A 23,857-nucleotide genomic window follows, 5' to 3' on the forward strand; every position below is an offset into this window, starting at 1 on the left:
ATGAAAGGGAAAATCTGTCATTGCGTGAAAACAATAGCTGCACACATGAAACCTGTCTGACAAGGATGACCTATCCTCTTCAGAAATCTCTGTAGCTTAATCAGTTTTATATTTTTAACTCTAACGTTGCTTAATCTGTTTTTGCATCTTACAGCTGGTTTTACAATCTCTTCACTGGTTTCCTGGAAAAACCCATCAAAAATAACCTGAACCAAAAGGTAAAAGTGGCAATGTAATATGGCATATTTCAAAGTTTGTACAGTTCTGTACACAAAAAGCAAAGGCCCTATATATCTGCCTGGTATATACCCATATATTACACTACTGGGACTACCCCTGTCCCTTCCCTTCCCTCACTTTCCGCCTACAAAATGTAAAATGCCAGTTTCATTGCATTACTGGTACATTATGATTTTATCTAGCTGTTAGGATTTGGGATATTTGTGTATCCGACTCTGTCTCAGAACTGGATGGAGTTGGGTTGGAGGAATATGTAAAGCTGGAGGGTTTTATATAGCTACTTTGTATTCAGGTGATAATGGTTGGAACTACAAAGAAGTTAAATACTTTGGGTACTTAAACTAGAGACAGGTATTTGGTGAAAACCCAGAGCAGGGGCGTGGAATCTTACCCCGCTGGTAGTCTTCACCAGTGATTCCTGCTTGGAAATTTGGGCTCAGCTGCGCCCGATGGGCCGGTCGCTGCCACCTGTATGGGTCATCTGTGCTAACACTAGAAAGTGAGAATGGGAATCGGTCTAGGGACTGATGACCAAGGGATATCGGACTGGTTTTGGTGACTGAAGACTTGGGACTGGTACTAGGCTGAAGTAGACAAAAGATAGACTAGAATTGGACGGGGCTCCAATGCTGATGACTCTGATGGTCCGAAGAGTAACACCAGTACTTGTGGCTAGGAATATCAGAGTCGAAATGATGATTATGAATCTAGAGTATTGGACTGACCGATGGTCAGGAATATCGGACTTGCACCGAAGGTCAGGAATATCGGACTTGCACAGATGGTCAGGAATATTGGACTTGCACCAATGGTCACGAATATCGGACCTGCACCGGTGGTCAGGAATATCGGACTTGCACCGATGGTCTGGAATATACACTGGGTTAATGCAGATACCAGCTTTAGTACAAGAAGAGTCTAGGTCAAAGGTAGCGCCCCAAAGAACAGACTGATACAGCAGGGAAGCACAGCTACAGTGCTCACACAGAGAGCTGTGTGACTGAAGGAACTGGCAACCTTGGTTCTGCAAAGCAGAAGATTTATACCCAAGGCTGAGTCCAGGTTGGCTGGAGTAATCAGCTGATAGACGGACTGAGCAGGATTGGCCAGGATGACATCACATGATGCTGAAAATGATGGTGCTGCCCATGCTGCTGTCCCAGTAGAAACGCCACCATGTGGAATGCCAGGCTTGTACCCTGGAGATTCAATTAAGTACGAAGTTTACATGATGTTTGGCTGAGTGCAGTGTTGGATGGAAAACTGTGCTTGCTTTTTCTGGCAATTCAGTTTAATGAGTCCCTTAAACAACTGAAGTTGACAATAACTACAGATGTGTCCTCGTAGATTGTGGCTTTAGTCACAGCAAACAGTCCCTCTCAGCGCACCAGGTCCTGGGCGACCTAGCTGCCCTGAGCATCTCTTTCGCACAAAAAGTGCATCTTATTTACATATATAAAACAAGTTGAAGGGACATCACTACTCAGTGCTACAATGATCAATTTGACATGCAACTTGTATATCTGTGTGCAAATGAGTCTGAATCTATAAACAAAGTGTTACAATGTAGTGGACACTGCTTTTTCTCATGCCACATTCCATTGTGCTTCATCTGCGACTTAGTATATCTTTAAAACTAATTCCTGTGTACTTAAAGCCCGCAGCCCAGAACCTCTAGTACACTGTGAGTGGTGTTTTACTGCCTCTGCAATGCAAGTAAGATGCAAAATTGAAAGAAAAAAAAAATGGTACACTACACCTCTTGGAGTGTCTTAATCGCCCGGACATCTCGAGCCATATTGTATGTCACATAGATGCTAGGTGTATGAAGACACATCTGTAAAAAAGACCAGCATTAATTGCCCAGAATGAAACGCATACAGTATACATTACGCTAATCCAGAATAAGGTAAAAAGTAGAAGACACTCACCTTTTTATTTGAAAACATGAACTTTCCCCAGTGTACACATTAAGATGAGGTAATGTTCTAATCTTCTATGAGTTATAACATGTACAGTATGTCTTTCATTGGATCTAATGTGACCACTGTCTCATACCCTCCAACTGTACCTTTTTAATAGGTACAGTACCTTTTTTTTATGGTCTGTACCGATTTTTGGCTCTCCAAACTTCCATTGAAAGTATAGGAAAAGGGGCGTGACCACGCCCCCCCTTTACCCGTGGCCACGCCCCCTTTTCTAATTTGTACCGATTTTTATGTGTCAAATGTTGGAGGGTATGCTGTCTAGTACAAGTGATAATCTGAGCCTAATTCTTGGTGGCATTTCCATTCAGACCTGATCGTAGCCGTGCACAAACCCCTCCCTCCCCCCCACCCCTCTCTGCCACAAGTACAAAAGCATCACAGGGTGATCAGGCAGAGGTGATCGCTGGGCTGAGATGGCCATTGGCTGTCTGGTATGCGCAGTTTAGACCTGATCAGCTGCTGTGCGAAAACGCACAGCAGCGATCAGGTCTGAATTAGGCCCATTGCCTTAAATACTGGGATTTAAAAGCATGACACCTATTTGTTGTCACAGCAAATACGACATAGGTACAAAACCCATACTTGCCTACCTGACCCTCTCCATGAGGGAGAAAATGCTCTGTTCCTGGACTTTCCTGGTAATGTATGATTGCCATCACCTGTGGTGAAACGCCTTTCTTATCAATTAACTAGCTCACCACAGGTGATGGCAATCATACATTACCCGGAAAGTCCAGGAACAGAGCATTTTCTCCCTCATGGAGAGGGTCAGGTAGGCAAGTGTGACAAAACCTTATCTATATCCTAAAGCATTTATTTCAAACCTGTGTCTATTTCTCAGCTCTGTCCAAACGTGAATGATGTCCTGAAAATCCTGCAGAAGGAGCTGACCACATTTCAAGGTGGGAATTTAAAATGTTCTTTATTTCTCATTATTTATTTGATGTTTTCACAAGAAATACTGAATCTGAATGTTGCTATAACTTCTGCTTTTGGCATACTCGCGGTGCAATACAAATCTGGTCTTTGGTAAAAATTCAAATGCCATGGCTAGCTAGACTGGGTGAAGACTGATTAAGAGAATGAGAGCAGCATGTGAACAGAGACATCTCCACACTACAAATGATTCCACTGCTCTTTATACTCCAACCATGCACCTATTGGTGACCAGTGGCGCTCTGCAATATCATCTCTGACTCTCACAAACACGCCCTGCGTTCGCCCGGCCACGCCTGCGTTTTTACTAGCACGCCTGCGTTTTTTTCGAACACTCCCTGAAAACGGTCAGTTGACACCCAGAAACGCCCCTTTCCTGTCAATTACTCTGCGGCCAGCAGTGCGACTGAAAAGCTTCGCTAGACCTTGTGTAAAACTGCATCGGCCATTGTGAAAGTATGTCGCGCATGCGCATTGCGCCACATAGGCATGCGCAGAAGTGCAATTTTTTTGCTTCATCGAAGCGCAGCGAACATTTTCAGCTAGCGATCAACTTGGAATGACCCCCATAATACGTATGTCTTAAAGCTACATATCACTTGGTGAACAAACAGAATTTGCCCCCACTATAAAAGCAGAGCTATATAAGAGGCTTGTTCATTGATACATAAAGTAAGTGTAATGTTCACATATAGAGAGAGGATTTCTAGTGGTCAGTTTCCTCTTTATACAAGGCTGTGATGGCTTTACCTTTCATTGAAGCACCGGCTCATTATTGCTGGAGCTACACATGGCATTCTGAGCCTGTTTCAGAGCCAGTGGCGTCACAAGGAGGGAGCGGGGGCTGCGGCCCGCACATGGGTGTGACACCTGGGAGGGGGGTGACACCAAATCTCAGCTCCTCCAAACTGTCAGGAGCCAGGTGCTGCAGTGTGAAAGTCTCCTACAGCACCCGGCTCCTTTCATAGAAGAGGAGCCGACAGCACACGGAGACTGTCTCCGGGGGCAGCCCAGCATCTCCTGATCATGCCCCCAGAGTGACGATTTCTGGATCCCCGCGAGGCCACACCCCTTTTTTACTGCGAGCACGCCGGGAGATCAGGGGTGCGCACCGGGTGTCACCACACCCAGTGACGCCTCTGTTCAGAGCTACTCACAATGCCGATGTTCACGTAGTGGAGTGATTTTTTGCAATTGCGCATGTGCGGAAATTCCTAAAAACTCATATGGCACATGCATTACATGGCAATATAGCAATCAAGATGCATTGTATCAGAAATATTGTGGAAAGAGCATTACTGGAAAGTGACTGGGAGGTGGCTAGAAATGCACCCAAAACTGGGCCTGTTATCGGAGTGTTGTGGTAATGTCAGTGAAAACATCTGAGTACACAGCCGCATAGCTGCAGGCATATGAGGCCATAGTGAGATGGAGAAACTGCTCCTACAGCTTAATAAGGATGGTGCAAGTTTCAAAGGTGCGACCAATGGTGGCATCTAAGGACGCACCAATCAGTATTACTGCATGTACAGACGTTGAAAGTGGAAAGCTAGCACAGTGGTTACAAGCACCTGCTAAGCAGTAAAGTGTACAGGAATATATTTTTTTATATGTTAGCAAGTATGAGTTTTGTCTAGCTCTTCCAATGCGTCACCATGGGGACCCATATCCAGTTGTTGGTAGCACATTGTTTGCTATGGAGCATAGACACAGCAAATGGTGTAACTACAGAGGGTGCATGGAGTGCAACCGCAATTGGGCAAGGATCTGAGGTAGGCCAGCTACTTACCTCCCAACACGACCCTCTCCAGGAGGGACAGAATGCTCTGTTCCTGGACTTCCCTCTTATTTATGATTGCATCACCTGTGCTGAAACACCTTTCTTATCCATTCACCTGTCCAAAACAGGTGCTGGCAAATGCAAATTAAGAAAAAAGTCCAGGAGCAGAGTATTTTGTCCCTCCTGGAGAGGGTCATGTTGGGAGGTATGCAGCTAGGTAATGCCTGATCACACTCCCTATGTTTCTGCTGCTTTTATCAACATACTGCATACCTCCCAACATCACCCTCTCCAGGAGTGACAGAATGATCTGCTCCTGGACTTCCCTCTTATTGTATGATTGCTGACACCTGTGCTGAAACACCTTTCTTATCCATTACTCTGTTCAACACAGGTGATGGCAATCATACACTAAGAGAGAAGTCCAGAAGCAGAGCATTGTGTCCCTCCTGGAGAGGGTCATGTTGGGAGGTATGATACTGTAGCAGAGCAAAGGCCTCTACTGGATTTAGGAAGTGAGAGTAGCATCACTAGGCACCTACCAATTTTTTACTATGGGGCCCAGTGATGCACTAATAGCTTCCTGCCCACAGCAAAACCAATGACACCAATAAGCAACCTACAGTATTCCAGGATAATGAATATATAAAATAATAATAAGTAACAGAAGAGAAAATACAGCAAGTGCCACAGTATATATCTGAGCCTTAAAGTAAAGAAAACATGGATTAAATAAACAGAGATTTACCTTTTCATGTTATTTCAAAGTAAGTCAATAATCTGCCTCTCCTGTAAAACATATTGAAAGGGAGACATGAGTGAGAAGGAGAGGTACATAACTAAAGGTCCATACACACTTAACGATAAAATGAGCGACGCCGCTCATTTTCCCCCTCCTTGAGCGATGTCGCTCATTTTATCGTTAAGTGTGTATGCCGCCAGCGACGACCGATGCGCGGCCCCGCGGGTCGGCAACGATCATCGCTGTCGGTAGGGCATGCATGAAGGATGTGGACTGTCGTCCACGACCTTCATGCAGGGCTGGCGGGGGCGTGACGTCACTGAGCGATAGGAGCGGTCATATCGCTCAGTGCGTACAGGCGGCCGCCGACCGGCCGGGCCGGGTGGGGGAAACGTTAGAATGATGTCGCTCACAGAGCGACATCGTCTAATGTGTATGGGCCTTAAGTGGCTGTCACATCACTTTCTATACAGCTAGTTTTTCTATGGCAATTTCATTCAGTCTTTCAAATCTTTAGAAAGACCATGTATACCGTAAAACAAAATATTTATCAACCTAGCAAGAAATAAATGGTAGTCATCTACTTACTGTGTATTTAGGACCCTTCCTCCTATGAGATAAGTTTAGATTCTCATCTCAGGAAGCAGTACACCTTCCATTGCCTCCCCATCACCCTCAGTGCTCCAGTCCTTAGGCTGCTCTGCAGAATTGGTTGCAGAAGATGTGCAATGTGACGCAAACCCCAGCGATTCTTCCTACAATCACTGCAGCATGTGACTGAAAGCAGAGAGAGGAAGCATTCTACATCTCTGACCTCTTTCACTCGCTTAGTCATTCTATCTGAGTTTTGGTGCAGAAGAGGCCGATGCAAATATGTACACTACAAAACACTATCTTTGAGTAAAGACAATGAACAGAGCTGGGGTAAGAATTGTACAGATGTGTCTTCATACATCTAGCCTCAGTACTCCATGTAGCAGGAGATGCCTGGCATTAGTACAGTGACAAGTTCCGCGCAATTTTTCTAGTGTTGGGCGTCTTTTTTTGCCAAAAATGCATGTTGGTCACAAATTCACAATGCAATGTAACTAGGATGCACCAGGAGACTGTGCTGATTAATTTATGAAACACTTGTATATTGTGTGTGACTGGTTCTATAAGCTTGATACGGATTTGTAAGTAAAGAAAATAAGCAAGCAACTGGGCAAAACCATGCTGTACTGCAGGTGGGGCAGATATTAAAAGTGCAGAGAGATTTAGATTTTGGTGGAGTGCGTTCAAGCTGAAATCTAAATAGCAGTTGAAAATAAAGCTGCCTAAAATGTTTGTGGGCTAAATGCAAAAGCTGCCAGTATCTACCCTGCAAACAAACAAAGAGGAAGGGGGGTGCAAATCCCCACCCCAAATTCCCTTCCGCACACTGAAAATTACCTGTAACCATCCCTGAATCTATCTGGTAATAAAATTCAGAGTATTCGTCACAAATGTTTGCAAACACATGTTTAGCTGCTGGCCACTTCACGGCTTCTCTGATAAAGCAGTCCTAACTACTTGATAGCAGTGCCCACATTGGGCCATGTAATTTGTCACAGTACGCCTCATAATAAAGGCCATTACTAAAACAGTTCCAGACTGAGAGCTAACTTACCAGGGAGCCACTCCCAGGATCTCCCATTGGCACTACAAGGAACAGCATGCCTTCCAAATGCTGCTCCCATTCAATGCCTCATGCACACAAGCAGACAAACAATTTGGAAGTTGCTCAATCATACCTGGAGATAATTATATTTCAGGTGCTGGAAGGGGGAGGGGTCACAGACAAACAAACAAAGAGGAAGGGGGGTGCAAATCCCCACCCCCAAATTCCCTTCCGCACACTGAAAATTACCTGTAACCATCCCTGAATCTATCTGGTAATAAAATTCAGAGAATTTGTCACAAATGTTTGCAAACACATGTTTAGCTGCTGGCCACTTCACGGCTTCTCTGATACAGCAGTCCTAACTACTTGATAGCAGTGCCCACATTGGGCCATGTAATTTGTCACAGTACGCCTCATAATAAAGGCCATTACTAAAACAGTTCCAGACTGAGTATCTACCCTGCACAGAAAAAATCTAAATGTATTTGCTCCCCTTGCATGGCAACATGGTTTGCTACAGATGCAAAGTTACTTGTCTTGTTTTTGTTTTTTGCTTTACTTAAAAACATAAATCAGGCTATACAGGTTTGTTAGCAAACCAAAAAAAGTTAACAATTGGGCCATATCCTGTTGTACTGCAGGTGGGGCAGATGTAACATGTGCAGAGAGATTTACATTTGGGTGGGTTATATTGTTTCTGTGCATGGTAAATACTGGCTGCTTTATTTCTACACTGCAATTTAGATTTCGGTTTGAACACACCACACCCATATCTAACTCTCTGCACATGTTACATGTTACATCTACCCCACCTGCAGTGCAACATGGTTTTGCCCAATTACTAACTTTTTTTTGTTTGCTAACAAACCTGAATAAGGCCCTATATATGGAGCACAATGGAACTTACGGCTGCTGCATTATAGCAATGGGTTTGGGGTTTTGGAATCTGCACTGGTCCTGATTGTAAGTGAATGTCAAACAATTTTTATATCATGAAGGACATGAATAATGACCAACATAAAGCTACCGACTTGGCCGTCTTGGCTTTTGCTGTAGAACTGAGTTGGTGGTGCTCCCGGACGTTAGTTCAGAGCAAACTAACTCACAGTAGGCTGCTGCATTATACTATGTAATGAAGTACGAGTTCAGTGGGCGTGCAGGATGCTGGGCGCAGTAGGACTTTTTTTTTAAAGAGGCAGTCATGTACAAGGCTAAACCATGCCTTGTACATGATTGCCCCTTTAAAAAAATCCTGCACGGCTGCCGAACTCGGACTTCATTACATCCTGGCCAAAGACTTAGTCGCATGCAGATATACAAGTGTCAAATGAATCAGCACAGTCTCCTGGTGCGGGCTAGCCACATCACGCTTGAAACTAAGATGCATTTTCGGCAAAAAAGATGCCTGACACCAGCAGATTCTCACGGTATCTGGCGAAGCGAGAGGAGCTGTTTGGCGCGAACCCAGCAATGATGTATGAGGACACATCTGTGAATTCAATCTGCTGTGTGTTGCATTAAGGATAGGACTGGGAACACGTACTGTAAATCTTCTGGTAAAACATACAACAGTTTTTGGTTTAATCCACATCAGTTTTGAAAATGTTGCTTATCTGTAATCTTCACACAGCCAGGATGCTGGAGATAGTGGCCAGGGGTTGTCACAGTATGTACCCAAATCATCAAACAAGCACGAACATGTCATGTGGTGTGATCTCACTTGTTTTTTATTAGATGTTGCATATAAAAAGAAACATCTTCTAATATACTGTATATAGAGTATCTGCCAAACAATCTCTTTTGCAAATTTTTTTTTTTTAAATTCAATAGTTTTTATTTGAATTTTCAAATTTTACATCAACACTTCACTCAAAACAAACATAAAACTACATACATACACGGAATGCATGGAAACAGCTGTAAATACATAAGGCACATAGTAACTTTTGCGAAAATAATGTCACGTAAGTCAGACAATCACATAGTCACAGCGTCTGAGAGTAGCAAACCTCTATCTTATTCCTTCCAGTATAGGCATAAGCATAGCAGAACAAGCATAATACATCTCAATACAGCTCAACAAGGCTGGCCGCGAGGGTGCCCACCCCCAAAAATCCCAGAGTGAAATAAGGCGAGAGATGCAACTCAAGACCCTATCTCTCCTTGAAGTATTTAGAGTCTATCCACCTACCCCATATCGTAAATAATTTCCTCTCCACCTTCCTCGCCAGAAACACAAATTTTTCGTGTGCAACAGTTTAATTGACCAGGGATATCCAAGCCTTAATTGACGGGGCCTCGCCCGCCAGCCACAGCCGGGCTATACAGACCCTAGCTAGAGCACAAAGATTAGTAACATATCTCCTACAGGGTGGATCTAAGGCCTCCTCGTCCACAATCAACAGTGTACACAATGCAGGCGTACATATGGAAGATGGAACACCCGTATCACACATGGTGCGTATAACAGCCGTCCAGAACCGAGACACGCCAGGGCATACCCAAATTAGATGCCAGAAGTCGGCACCCGCGGCTCCACATTTGGGGCATTGCGAGTTATGGGACCCCCCAATATGTGCTAACCTCACCGGGGTCATATATACTCTATGCAGGATGTATAGTTGTATTTGTTGGTACCTAACAGATGAAGTGGAGATCCGATGGGCTCCCACAGCAGTATTCCAAGCATCGTCTGATAATGTACCCACGTCTGATTCCCACCTATCTCGAAGAGTAGTTAGGGGATCTATATGATGCATCTGGAGAATACGACCATAAATTTTAGAAACCAGGTGTCCCGAGTCCAGCGTCTGCATCATTAATTTGACCGGGGAATCAACGAGGGCTGGGGGACCATGTGGAAACTGGGCAGCCAGAGCATGTCTCAGCTGAAGGAATCGGAAAAAACCCCCTGAGGGGACATTATGTGTCTGCTGGAGTTGTTGGAATGAGGTAAGGGTCTCATCTTTATATAAATGTCCTAAAGAGTGCACTCCCCAGTTACCCCAAACCTCTCGGACCTGAAGATGACACAGTTCCGGCAGCCCGTAAGCATTATCCAGTGGGGTATCCGGATCAACACCGTGACCCCGCATCACAGAGTGCACCAATTTTCATATTAGGATGGATTGCTTAATAAGTGGCAATGTGGACATTTTGATACTACCACAAAGGAGTAGCTGTAATGGGGAGCCCCCTGGGTAGTCATGGTGCAGCATCAGCGAGTGCAGAGCCAGGGCATCGAGGTCGGTAACCCACTTCCAGACATGTGCCAACTGTGCCGCGTAATAGTAAAAACGGAAGTTGGGGAGAGCCAGTCCCCCCATTTCCCGTGACCTGGTCAGGGTATCTATTTTCAACCGTGCCCGCTTACTAGCCCACACCAGAGAGGAAAGCAGACCATTTATTTGCTGAAAGGTCCTCTGCGGGATATAAACGGGAGAGTGCTGTAGGACATATAGAAGTTTGGGCTGGAAGACCATTTTTACCATGTTAACCCTCCCCGTGACCGTTAAAGGTAATTTTCCCCACGCCTTCACCCGACTGCGGAGATATGTTATTTGTGGGGTAATATTTAGGGAGGGGAATTTTTGAGGATCGTTAGACACCCAAATACCCAGATATTTGAAGGAGTCCACCCACCGCAACGGGAGAGCCACCAACGGGGAATTAGGAACTTCGCCCTGAAGTGGGATAATAAAGGATTTCTCCCAATTGATCAAAAGCCCAGAGTATCGCCCAAACCCACCAATAATTTCTAAAATCCTAGGCATAGACTCCGCATAGCGATCCACAAACAGTAGAACATCATCGGCGTATAGGGCCACCCTGTCTTCACGAGCACCCACCTTAAAGCCAGAGATCCCCGTATCCGCTCTCAGGAGGCACGCGAGGGGCTCTATGGCTATAGCAAACAGGGTAGGAGACAATGGGCAGCCCTGTCGTGTACCTCTAGACAGGGGGAAGGAATTAGATACGAATCCATTGACCGCCACTCTCGCTGAAGGGGAGGAATACATCAGTCGGACATATTTAATGAAGTTCGGGCCTATACCGAATCTACGCATAACTTCCCACAGGTAGGCCCACTCCACAGAGTCGAAAGCCTTAGCGGCATCCAACGAAACAACTATAGAGGAGGTGGGGTCCCTACGGGGAATTTGCAGATGTGTGAACAGTCGTCTAAGGTTGATGGATGTCGATTTATTGGGCATAAATCCCGTCTGATCCGGATGTATAATTTGGGAAATAACTGTATTTAATCTGCCAGCCAGCACCTTAGCCAAAATTTTTATATCAGTGGGTAGGAGGGTTATAGGGCGATAGGACTCAAATCTCCTGAGATCCTTGTCAGGTTTAGGGATAACTACAATCACTGCCTCCGCCATAGACTGGGGGAGAGACTCCTGCGCAAAGATCTGGGCATACAACTCGAGTAGACGAGGGACAAAGAAGTCCAGGTGATGCCCATATATCTCAGAGGGTATACCATCCAAGCCCGAGGCTTTACCACTAGGGGAGGCCCTGATAGCAGCCATAATTTCATCTGATGAGATAGGTGCCTCTAACAGGTCGCAAGCCTCACTGGACAGGGTGGGGAACCGAACCTTGTCTAAATAATCGCTTAGGTGTGACTGAGTGCACTCTAATTTAGATTCATACAGGTGGCTATAATAGGATACAAATTCAGCCGCCATTTGTGGGGTCTGAGTCATAGATATGCCATCAGAGTTCATAATCTCAACAACCACACTATTAGGTCTATCACCCCGGGCCAAAGATGCCAGGTACGACCCCGGTCTATCACCAGTAGCATAGAAAGTATGGGATGAAAAAAGGAGTCTATGCTGAGTCTTCTCCATTAGGTACTCCCTCCATTCCCTCTGAGCCGATAACCAGGCCGCCCTAGAGCTGTCTAAAGAATCTTGTAGGTATTGCAATTCTGCAGCCACACTCTGGGCTTCCAGCACCGCCTCCCGTTGCTTATAGAAAGACTTCAAGCTAGATACCCGTTTAATCAAACTCCCCCGGAGGAAGGCCTTAAACGTGTCCCATAGTGTAGAGATAGCCGTATCGGCGCTATTTAATTCAAAGAATTCCCGCCATGCGGCCACCAGGTCAGAGCCGTCCGCCTTGTGTACAAGCCAAAATGGGTTAAATTTCCATACAGCCTGGCCCCTAGAGCAATTGAAGTCTAAAGTAAAGGTCAAAGGGGAGTGATCTGATATACCTCTAGTCTCGTATCTAATACTACCAACCCGGGGGATCATGTCGTTCGAGAGGAGGGCCAGATCGATCCTGGAGAACGAAGAATGGGAGTGAGAGAAACAGGAGTATTGTTTAAGAGACGGGTGTCTCAATCTCCAAGGGTCGACCAGGCCCAATCCCGACACCACATCCGCAAAGGCGGACTTCCCAGGACATGCAGCAGACGGAGACATAGAGAGCCTATCCATCGCCGCATCCAGCACATTATTGAAGTCCCCAAGGCAAATAACCGATATCCCGGGGGATGAGGCCATAAACCCAGCAGCTTTTTTAAGAACCTCAGGGGAGTAAGGGGGGGGCACATAGACAGCCATAAGGAGGACAGGGACATAGAATAGTCTACATTTCAAGAACACATATCTCCCCCATGGATCTGTCTGCATGGATTCCAGTACAAAGGGGACAGTCCGCCTAATAAGGACTGAAACCCCACGAGAGGCCGAAGTGTGCACGGAGTGGTACGCCCATCCCACCCATGGCCTCTTCAATGAGAGAATCTTACTCCCCGCCAAATGCGTTTCCATAAGGCAGACCACATCAGCCGCATAGTTTTTGAGCTGTCGGAGTACCAGGGACCTCTTAATTTTATCGTTAAGCCCTCGCACATTCCACGCTAACACTCTAATCCCAGCCATATTGCATCAAAAGTAAAACACATGTAGCACCCCGCGGCCAGCCCGTTCCGCCGTGCACAGATTCAGTCATCAGACGCCCATGTTTAAGTAATACAGCAACATACCATATCCATTCACAACATACCTTTCCACACAAACAGTAAATACAACCCAAAACCTTCCCCCTCCCCCCTCCCTGTATACCACCCCGAACCTGCAGCATACTTGGATCCCAGAACTAAATGCAACTACCTAAAAGAAAAAAATTTTAAGTAGCAAAACTTCGTAGCACCATTAACCAGTGCATACACACCGTAGTCGGGGCCAAGAATATAATGACTCTCGGGAAATATAGAAGTAGTCTCCAGCCACCAACCACCACCCCCCGAAAAAATGGGGGGGAAATCATATAGATCCACCCCCTAGGTCTATTCGTGCCAAAATAATTCCTACACAAATATCAAAGAGCCAAGCATAGCAAACCAAACATATTACCCCCCTCCCCCGCTCCCCCAGAAATACAAAATATAATAAAATAAAAAGATTAAAAAAAAAGAGGGGGAAAAAAAACAGGAGGTAAGGAAGGCTCGGAAGCATACCATAGATATCAGAGTAGGCTGGCGAGTATTCATATACCCCGTTTGAGGCTTGAAAACAGAGCAGTGGAGATAAGTGGACATCAACAGCAGTCAACCACCCCCGCATCTTATCGTTTCCCATTAAATAACTGACATATGTTAATCAATTGTAGTAAATACCAAAAGATAAGGAAAATAAAAAAGGAAACACAGGAGAAAGTCAGCATCAGGGCTAGGCCGGAGATTCACGGATTTGCAAGGGCACGCCTCGCCGGAAATCGGCTGTCCAGCCACACCATGGCCTCACGGGGAGTTGTGAAAAATGTTGTTTCCCCATCAGCCACTACTCGCAACTTGGACGGGAAAAGCATGGCGTATGGCAGGTCAAGTTCACGGAGCCTCCTCTTAACAGGCAGGAACTGAGCTCTATCCTTTTGCACATCCACCGCGAAATCCGGGAATACAGATATAGGCGATCCATTCCACTTTAACGGGCCTTTGGTACGAGCCAACCTCAGAACTGTGTCCCGATCACGGAAGTGGAGGAATTTAGCAATAAAGGTGCGGGGTGGAGCCCCTGGAGGCAGCGGGCGCATCGGAACTCTATGGGCCCGTTCAACAGTGAAGTAAGGTGAAAACTCCTCAGAGCCAAAGGCATCCCGGAGCCATTTTACGAGAAATTCCTCGGGAGCCGAGCCCTCTTCCTTCTCGGGCAGACCAATAAAACGGACGTTATTGCGCCGCAGACGTCCCTCCATGTCTGTCATCTTCCTGCGCACATCTGTCATCTGAGATTCCAAAGCGTCAGTGCGGCGACCCAGCGGGCCGACAGAATCTTCGATATTGGATATGCGGGTCTCAGCTTCCCCCACTCTCTCTCTCACCCTCTGAAGGTCTTGATGGATAATGGAGAGATCAGACTGTACTTGCCCGATTTTATCAGCCAGACGCGCCTCGCTGGCGGTGACCGCATCCAGTACTCTCTGCAGCGCGGCATCCGGAGGGTCAGAAGAGGCGGAACTGTACGCAGGGGATGGTGGTGATGTCTCATGTCTTACGCTCTCCCCCCTTCGCTGTTGCGGGCCAGGATCACGAACAAACTTATCCATTGCTCCTGCATTCGTGCCAGTCTGGCGACCCTTCACCATTTTGGACAGCACGGTGACCGACCCTCCAGTTAGCAGGGTATATCAAAGCAAATACAGGCAGAGAAGAGTGTGATAGTGTTTATATATATATATGTATAGATAGACAGCAGGGCCAGAGTCACGAGATAAATCACAAAGTGGCCGCTTAAGCAGGGATGGAGGGACCGTCACCCCCAGAGCACACAGAACCAGTCCCCCGGCAGCAGGCTCCAGACACAGCAGGGAAGCTCGCCCTGCAGTTAATTCAGGCCGGGTTGGCAGGAGAGAGAAGCAGGCGGAAGGAGGGAGGGGAGTGTGCGCCCAGTAATCTCCGGCAGCCCAGACTCAGCTGCAGGTGTTGTCCTCCCCCACTTCAAGTATTGTGTGCCCTAGTACCTGGCCCCAACGTGGATGCAGACACAGAGCATCAGGGGGTGCAGAGGATAGACGCTGGGGGCAGGCAGCCAGCTGTGTGTTCCCCTCCGGGTGTCACACACAGCGAGAGGCAGAGAAGTCCGTGCTGCGATTCGGCTGGCTGTAGCGGGCGGCGGCGGACCACGGGAGCCGCACTTCCGGTCTCCCGCACCGCGCGAGTCCGCGATGTCAGAGCGGTGCAGGGAGCCTCACACAGGACTCTCCCCTGGCAGTGTAGGAGGCGATCAGAGTAACGGAGGAGATCCCGGCACCCTCCTCGTCCAGATAAGCAGCCAGTCGCCGCGGGCAGTAGCGGGGGGGAGAAGCCGGACTTCCGGCTATAGCAGGAGTCAGTAGTCCCAGCGTGGGTCAGGGCCCACCAGCACACAGGGCTCCAGAGCCTCCGCAGATGATAGCAGCAGGATTAAACCCAGTCCAGGGGGGGCAGGAGGCATTCAATCAGCTATGGCCCCAGTATCAGACCCAGGGGGGGAAATCAGGATGTGTAATCAGGATGATATGGCTGGAGAGCTGCACACTGCAAGTGCTACTCCATGCCCGTCCAGGCCACGCCCCCCTCTTTTGCAAATTTATTACATGATTCATCTCTGAAAAAAAAAAAAGCTTAGGTGTTGCTTGTGGGAAAATAATTATTTTCTCATCCATAAACAAAGCCAAGTTCATTTATTATTATATAATATGCATAGTCATTTATCAACTTTCTTTTTGGATTTTACTGAGCCATTTTAGTATTTATTACAAACTTGCACATATCACTCAATATGATAACTTTTATAAAAATTGCATTAAACTTTAAAATATACTTGTGTTCTCTCTAAGAACGTACGGCAGACTCCTGAATGTCGGGTGACTCTCCCGAACCCCGGGAAGAGTAAGTAAGTCTCCCAGAAACTGGCCATTCCCACTTCCTGAGTGAAATGGACAGTCTAGGCAGCATGATGACATGATTCGTGTAACGTTGCATCGTTGTAGCCCAACCCATCACTTTACGGAACCCGGGAATCGCAGCTTTGTATAGTGGGGAGTGTCCATAATGATGCAATCGTGGTGCCACTACAGTATGTTGCATCATACACCCCACACCTCCGACTTGGCTAGCCAGGAAGTTAACAAGTATGCCTGAAATTCGCTCTTTACCTGTCAATGGTTTTCACAACTGCTTTATTTTCTCAATAATTACTTCATTGAGCTTACATGCAGCTAGTAGATAAACATGTAAGCACCCAGAGAAAATCACTTATTAGGTTGTTTGTCCATCACATGCAGCCAGGAAAATCTGTATGCACCATGGCAGAATGTGGAATGCCTGCAATACTGCATAAGGCACTGTATACAGCATCATTATTCCACAAGAAAGTCATGCAGTCGATGACTTCTTGATATTGGCATAAAACTGTGATTGGATTCAGACCAGGTGTCTACATGCCCCACTGTGCGGCATCTCCGGCAGCTGTGTGGCGCCGGTTCGCCAGCCAATCAGAGCTCACGGACCGGCAGCCAATCAGGAGCCGGTCCGCAAGCTCTGATTGGCTAACGCCGGAGACCGGACACACGCTAGTGCTGAGGGGAGGGAGAGACGCTGCGCTCTCCTCCCCTCACATTTCGGCGTGATGGCGGGCGAGTGGGGCACGTGCCCCACTCGCCCTACCCTTGTTACGCCTCTGCTGAAGACCATAATGGTTTATGTCGGTAACATACCTGCACTTATCCTTCTGTCAATAAAAAGGTTAAACATTTTTTTATCTGACCTCATTATCTGCCTCCACTGCTTGTTGTCCATTGCCTATAGTCTTTATACCACTAAACTAGAGGCGTTTTAAGGGAGGAGAGGTCCCATGTGCAGGCTCCGTGCAGACCCCCCTTCTCTCTGGCAGTGCAGTAGACTCTGGATTTGTGTCAGATTCTACTGAATATGCACAGATTTCCAGGTACTTGGTGCCCGTGTCTTGTTCCCGGGGACATCTCTATTGTGCATGCGCAAATCACCAAGAAAATGGCAGGCCACTGTTCAATTTTCCCAGAGATTCTGTCTGCAACGCTGTAGCCAACGCTGGACGGAGGGGGAAGTATAATTTTACGGGTGCATGATGTGTATTGTGGGCAACACTGGACCCAGGGCCCGGGTGCACACCCATTAAAGATACAGTATACCAAATACCAATGCACTGAATTTACAAATGTGTACTGCCAGATTAGATATAAGTTTTGTGCAACCTGACCTAGAAGCTTTGGGATATTTTTTATTAACCTGACTGTTCATATCACAGGGTGAAATTTGCAGTCAATTGATCTGCAGGAGAACGCTGTCCTATGGCAATTTGAAATTATGTATAATAAATACTGTATTATAACAGTATAACTCAGTGCTGCTTTTTGCTGATTATGTTGATATTAGTTATAACATAATGTTTATTACATGCAACTAAACTAAAGGAACTGGTTGTTATATCTAGGTTCTGATGCAACAATTAGAGATGTGCACCCAGGGGTGGATTGGGATGGAAAACCAGCCCGGGAAAAGGATGGAAGCAGCCCTAATGGGGGCGGGGTCTGTTGAGGGGTGGGGATCCCTCCTTACAGGGCTGAATTCTGAGTTGGACGCAACTGCGGCCTTCCTTACGTCTTTTGCTGCAGTTGCGTCTGTGACTTTATGCTAATACTGCTACAATGCAGTTCCCTGGTGTACATCCGTGTGTCTGATTCTGCAAGGATTGAGACTCCCACCGTCAGTGTCTTCAGATGCGTCTTTACACGCTACCATTGGTCGCACCATTGTAAATGACACACTGACAGTTTCACTTTACAATGATGTGTGTCTCTTGCGACCAGGCCCGGCGCTACCCGCTCAGCAAAGGGATGCAGTGCAGGTAGGCGCCGGGCAGGAGAGGCGCCTTCACTGCTCTGCATCCCAGCTGAAGCGCCGTCCTGTCCCCCACTGCTGCTGCGCCTGCCCTGTCACACTGACAGGCAGCCGCAGCAGCGCCAGCAGCATGAAGCCTTCTCCTCTCTCCCCTGTGACAGGGAGAGGAGTGTCAGTGATGGTTCGGCCGAAAAGGGGCGGAGCTACACGGACCAAGGGGGCGGAGCTACACAGGATCATGCTATTGAAGATCTGGCCAGCACAACTGTGGTAAGTGGATGTAAAAAGAGTGAGAGAGAAAGTGTGTGTGTGTGTGTGTGTGTGTGTGTGTGTGTGTGTGTGTGTGTGTGTGTGTGTGTGTGTGTGTCTGGGTATGTGTATGTATGTGTGTGTTTGTATTTATGTATATACTGTATTTATGTATGTGTGTATCTGTATGCAGAGCCGTAATGTGTAAAAAGGGGGACGCTGTCTGCCGTAGTGTGTAAGAAGGGGACGCTGTCTGCCGTAATGTGTAATAAGGGGGACACTGTCTGCCGTAATGTGTAAATAAGGGACACTGTCCGCCGTAATGTGTAAAAAGGGGGACGCTGTCTGCCGTAATGTGTAAAAAGGGGGCGCTGTCTGCCGTAATGTGTAAAAAGGGTACACTGTCTGCCGTAATGTGTAAAAAGGGACTCTGTCTGCCGTAATGTGTAAAAAGGGGACACTGTCTGCCGTAATGTGTAATAAGGGGGACTCTGTCTGCCGTAATGTGTAAAAAGGGGACACTGTCTGCCGTAATGTGTAATAAGGGGGACACTGTCCGCCGTAATGTGTAAAAAGGGGGACGCTGTCTGCCGTAATGTGCAAAAAGGGGGCGCTGTCTGCCGTAATGTGTAAAAAGGGTACACTGTCTGCCGTAATGTGTAAAAAGGGGACTCTGTCTGCCGTAATGTGTAAAAAGGGAAATCTGTCCGCCGTAATGTGTAAAAGGGGCTCTACCTGGTGTAGTGGCGCTGCTGTGCGGCGTAGTTTGAATAATGGAGACTACTATAATATGTAATATGAATTGGTATTATTTTGTGGCCACACCCCTTCCCCATGAAGCCACGCCCCTAATTTTTTTGCGCGCAGTGCCTCTGTTCTACATACAGGGAGGCCGCCTATGCCCTCTTGTGCACACAGCGCTAAAATGTCTAGTTACGGCACTGTTTGTGTGTAGGGCCGTAACTAGCGCTGCACAGGGTGTGTATGGGCAGAGAGTTCACATCCATAGGCTTACACGGATCTCCTGCAGCTCAGGGGCCCAAGAGGCCATGGTAAACCCTCCGGCTCTGCATGTAAAGTATGGGAGGGCGCAAATTTATATTTTGCAGGAGGGCGCCGAACACCCTAGCACCGGCCCTGCTTGCGACCCCACATGCAGCCACCAGATGGGAGTGCGGAGAGGAGGGGGGTAGGGACAGTGCAAGCCACATCCACCAGGTAGGGCACAGAGCAAGCCACAGCCTGTTCATGCCGGGACGACGCATTGGGCTGACTGCTGCGGCAATGGTTTCCCTTCCTTATGGAAACAGTGCAGAGAGGGAGGACTGGGGCACCTAGTACCTGCTGGCTGCCAATGGGTACTAGTGCCCTCCGGCTGCCGCAGTGCTGTAGGGAGGACTGGGGCACCTCTAAGCTGGCCAAGTTACCATATACGGTGTTGGGGGGAGGGTGGGGACAGGATGATGGTAGTAGTGGGAAGTAGGTGGCTACAGGACATGATAGAGGTAGTGGTGGTGGGAAGCAGGGGCAGGATGGGAAAAGTATTGTGGAGCAAGGGGCAGGATGAGAGTTGTAGAGGACAGCAGGGGGCAGGATGGGAGTAGTGGTGGGTTGCAGGGGACAGGAAGGAGTGGAAGAGACTTACACTTAGCGCTGCAGTCTGTCATCCCACTCTTCTGCGTTCACCAGCTGCACCTGATGAATCACCTAGTAGGTGCTGTGGTTGGGGGAGTGGCGCTGTTCATGCCGTTGCAAGGGGCTATGACCATTTAACCATTGCACGCCCTTTGTCTGTGCAATATTTAAACACTCACAGAATTATGATTGGAGGTAATATTCCATATAATACAAATATTGCATGCCACAAGGGCGTGCAGATGGTGGAGGGAGTCTGGGGGTGCCACGGATGGGTGAGGGAGTCCGGGGGTGCTGCGCGGGGGGAGGGGTGGTTGCAGTGGTGGCGGTGGTGGGGCTGGTGCGGTGGTGGCGTGGGTGGGGGATAGGCGGGTGCATGGGTGCCGCAGGTGGGGGAGGGGGTCCAGTGCCACCGCGAGTGGGGGAGGAGCGGTTGCGGGGGTGTCGCGGGTGGGGGAGGGGTGAGTGTGGGGGTGCTGCGGGTGGGGGAGGGGGTCCAGAGCCACCGCGGGTGGTGAGGGGAGATGCCGCGGATAGGGTCCGGAGGTTCTGCGAGTGGGGGAGGGGCGGGTAATGCTTCTCCTCCTGGAAGCAGCTAAGCTGCTGTCCTCCCTTTGGCAGTGGCTCTCCCGGAGACGCGCACAGCAGCCAAGCAGCCAGTTACTATTGTTTGCGCCGGTGTCCCAACACGCCGCATTACAGGGAAGAAGATGCACTCAATAAACTACAGCTCCCAGCATCCCTTAGCGCCGGAGCTGTCGTTTATTTAGTGCTTCTACTTCCCTGCAATGCGGCGCGTTGGGACACCAGCGCTAACAATAGTGACTGGCTGGCAGAACTGACTGACTCGCTGAATCAGGGCGGGATGTACTAAAGCAAAAATGCGGTAAAACCCCCGAAAACGGGAGTTTTACCGCATTTTCATATTTACTAACACCCTACCGCCGAGTTTTCGGCATCCAGGGTATCGCCATCTCTGGATGGCGATACCCTATAGAAGCCTATGGGCTTCTTTTCGCCGACCGCCGCAACCCGCCGACACCGTCGACACCGCCGCAGACGCCGACCCCCTTCCCCCCCAGCTTACCTTCCCCCCCAGCTTACCTGACCCGGAAGGTAATCTCCTCCTCCCCCTAGCAACGCAGCCGGACGTCCTTCCGGCTGCAGGGGGGAGGAGGAGGCGCCGGGGGCAGCCTGCTGCTGCTACCCAGCATCAAGGCAGTGTGGGGACCCCATGGAGGTGACGGAGACCCCCCGCAGACCACCTAACAGGTATCGCGGGGGGCCTCCGTCACCGCATCGCGATGTTGATCGCATGTTAGTACATACGCGATCAACATCGCTGCGGTAACCGGCGAGGTGCGGCGATGTATGTTAATACATCCCGCCCACAATGTAAAATGGGAGAGTGCTGTGCAGTGTCAGTGACACTGCACACTCACTGCACTGCACAGTCACATTTTACATTGATTCAGTGTCCAGACAGGGGGTATTCATGTGACCGCCGGTCTGCTGACCGACAGTCACATGACCTCCTCCACCATCCCGCCGGCTCAGTATCCCGATGGTCGGCATGCCGACCAACAGGGACAATTTCCACTCGTGGGTGTCCACGACACCCATAGAGTGGGAATAGAATCCGTGGCGACCGCAGGTCACCACCGAGCCCGCAAGGGGCTTGCTGCACTCGCCCCTCCCCGCCGGGATCCCGGCGTCGGTAAGCTGACCGGCGGTCAGGAGACCGCCGGTCAGCCATACTACACCCGTCCAGACATTACCTTCAACGATATCACCCACTCCATCCATTACATTAGCCATCTTGGGGCTTCCAGGCGGGCAGCCCAGATGCTGTGTTGCGGAGTCAGGGCCTCTGGGGATCTCGGTGTGGATGTGGCTGGGATGCACTTCTGTGACATCACGTGCAGAGGAGGCTCCGGAGCTCAGAGAGTATGCGGTGCAGGGAAGGCTCTGAAATCCTTCCGCTGCGCCGCTTTTATACACATCTATGCCGGTGGCCGCAGCAGCTTTTGTTCCGCCTGTGCCTCGGCTAGGTAGTGGGGATTGTTGATGCCGGAGGGGGCAGGTGGACTGGCAGCAGGACATAGGGGGTCATTCCGACCTGATTGCTAGCAGCCTACTTTTAGCACTACCGCCTACAGGGGAGGGGGAAATTGCTGTGCATGGCTGCAAACGCTTGCGTAGAGAGCTGCACAAACAAAAGCTGTTGCAGTGTCTGCACAGCTCAGGACTTACCCCGCTGCGATCATCCGGGACGGAGCTGACGTCAGGATCACTCCCTGGAAACGGCTGGGTTTGGACGGTCAGTTGATGCCTCCGGCTGGCCTCTTCCTGTCAATCTTCTTGCGTTTGCTACTGCAAACACTTTCTTTGTTATTCTCATTGCTGCCCAGTGGCGGCCGTCGCCAGTCAGCGACACGCCTGTGCATTTCTGCCCGCGCGCATGCGACAAAGTGCAGCGTGCGAATGGGTCGGAATGACCCCCATCAGACGCTGCAGTAAAAGGATTTTTTTCCCCTCTCTACAGCGCAGAGACTTGCTGCAGATGCAGTGGCATACCCTCCAGCTGTATCTTTTTGGCAGGTACAGTCCGTTTTTTTATGGTCTGTACCGATTTTTTGGCTCTCCAAACTCCCATTGAAAGTATAGGAAGAGGGTCGTGGCAAAGGCAGCTTACCCGTAGCCACGCCCCCATTTTGAATTTGTAGAGATTTTTATGTGTAAATTGTTGGAGGGTATGTTGCTGCAGATGCAGTGGGTCTATTTTGGGGTGTGGATCTGGAGCTGCAGCTCCATCAGCCCCATTGTTAATCCTGCTCTGGGAACACAGAGTAGCCAAAGGGCAGACCCTCCCACTGGATGTAACCTGTGTGGGAGGGCATTTCTCGCCCAATCAGCTGTGGACTGTTTGTGATAGACCTGCTGCTAACCCAATGAGAGCTCCTAGCCACGCCCAGCGTTATACACACAGGCACAGAGTCACAGATCTGGGCTGTTATATAGGAGAAGATAGTTAATTCAGTATTTTGCTAGCTGTTCAGCTGTATTTTGTTTAATTTAAAAAAGGTGTGGTGGGGGGGGGGGGGGGCGCGCTCAAACTGCTGCTCTGTATAGCAGAGCAGTGGGTGAATAGATGCCTTAGACATGTCAGGAGAACCAAGGGGAGAACCTTGGGGCCGCCCAATACCTCCAGGAGCACTGGACAGGTCCCCAGAGTGATAGAAGTGAGGATGAATGGTAAGGGAAACCCAGAATTTTAACTCCCACGAGTTGGGAGGTATGGTATTTTTACATTTGACTAAGCCCCCCAGTACACTGGCCACTCAGGTCTTTGCAGCCATGCCAAAAATCTCAGGCGACCAAAATCCATTCAAACTTGATCCCTTACTCAAAAGGATGCTTTCTGGTGATGACTGAACAGGTCTGTGTGTGAGGACGCCTCTGAGCCCACCCACTAAACGATCAGTTCAGCCCAATCTGATCAGTTTCAGTACAGACAGGTTGTCCCTGTATTTTCATTAGTGGCTTAGCAATCTGAAAATTCTAGAATAAAGTATTGCACTATTGTACTTTGTATGCAAATGATACATACCTACGAAATGTCATTAGGCAGCTAGCTGCCTTACTCCGCTACTAATGCAGCAGCACCACCTTATGGAAACACGCAACGTTAAATTCATAAGAGCAGGTAAGACTTATTCTATATTACAGTAGTGACTAGGCTAGTTGGACTCTCATACAACCC

At 48.6% G+C, this 23,857-nt stretch overlaps 1 protein-coding gene across 4 annotated transcripts in view; it reads left to right on the forward strand.

Annotated features, from left to right (window-relative positions):
* LOC135057867 (BPI fold-containing family C protein-like) overlaps positions 1–23,857 on the forward strand; it is a 208,610-nt gene that overhangs the window by 104,133 nt on the left and 80,620 nt on the right. For all 4 annotated transcript variants that reach the window (XM_063963594.1, XM_063963596.1, XM_063963598.1 and 1 more), the window contains exons 6-7: positions 155–218; positions 3,070–3,130. In XM_063963594.1, coding sequence (XP_063819664.1) covers positions 155–218; positions 3,070–3,130 — 125 coding nt within the window. The remainder of the gene's footprint in view (positions 1–154; positions 219–3,069; positions 3,131–23,857) is intronic.

The sequence above is a fragment of the Pseudophryne corroboree genome, chromosome 3, assembly GCF_028390025.1.
Source record: "Pseudophryne corroboree isolate aPseCor3 chromosome 3, aPseCor3.hap2, whole genome shotgun sequence".
Taxonomy (NCBI): domain Eukaryota; kingdom Metazoa; phylum Chordata; class Amphibia; order Anura; family Myobatrachidae; genus Pseudophryne; species Pseudophryne corroboree.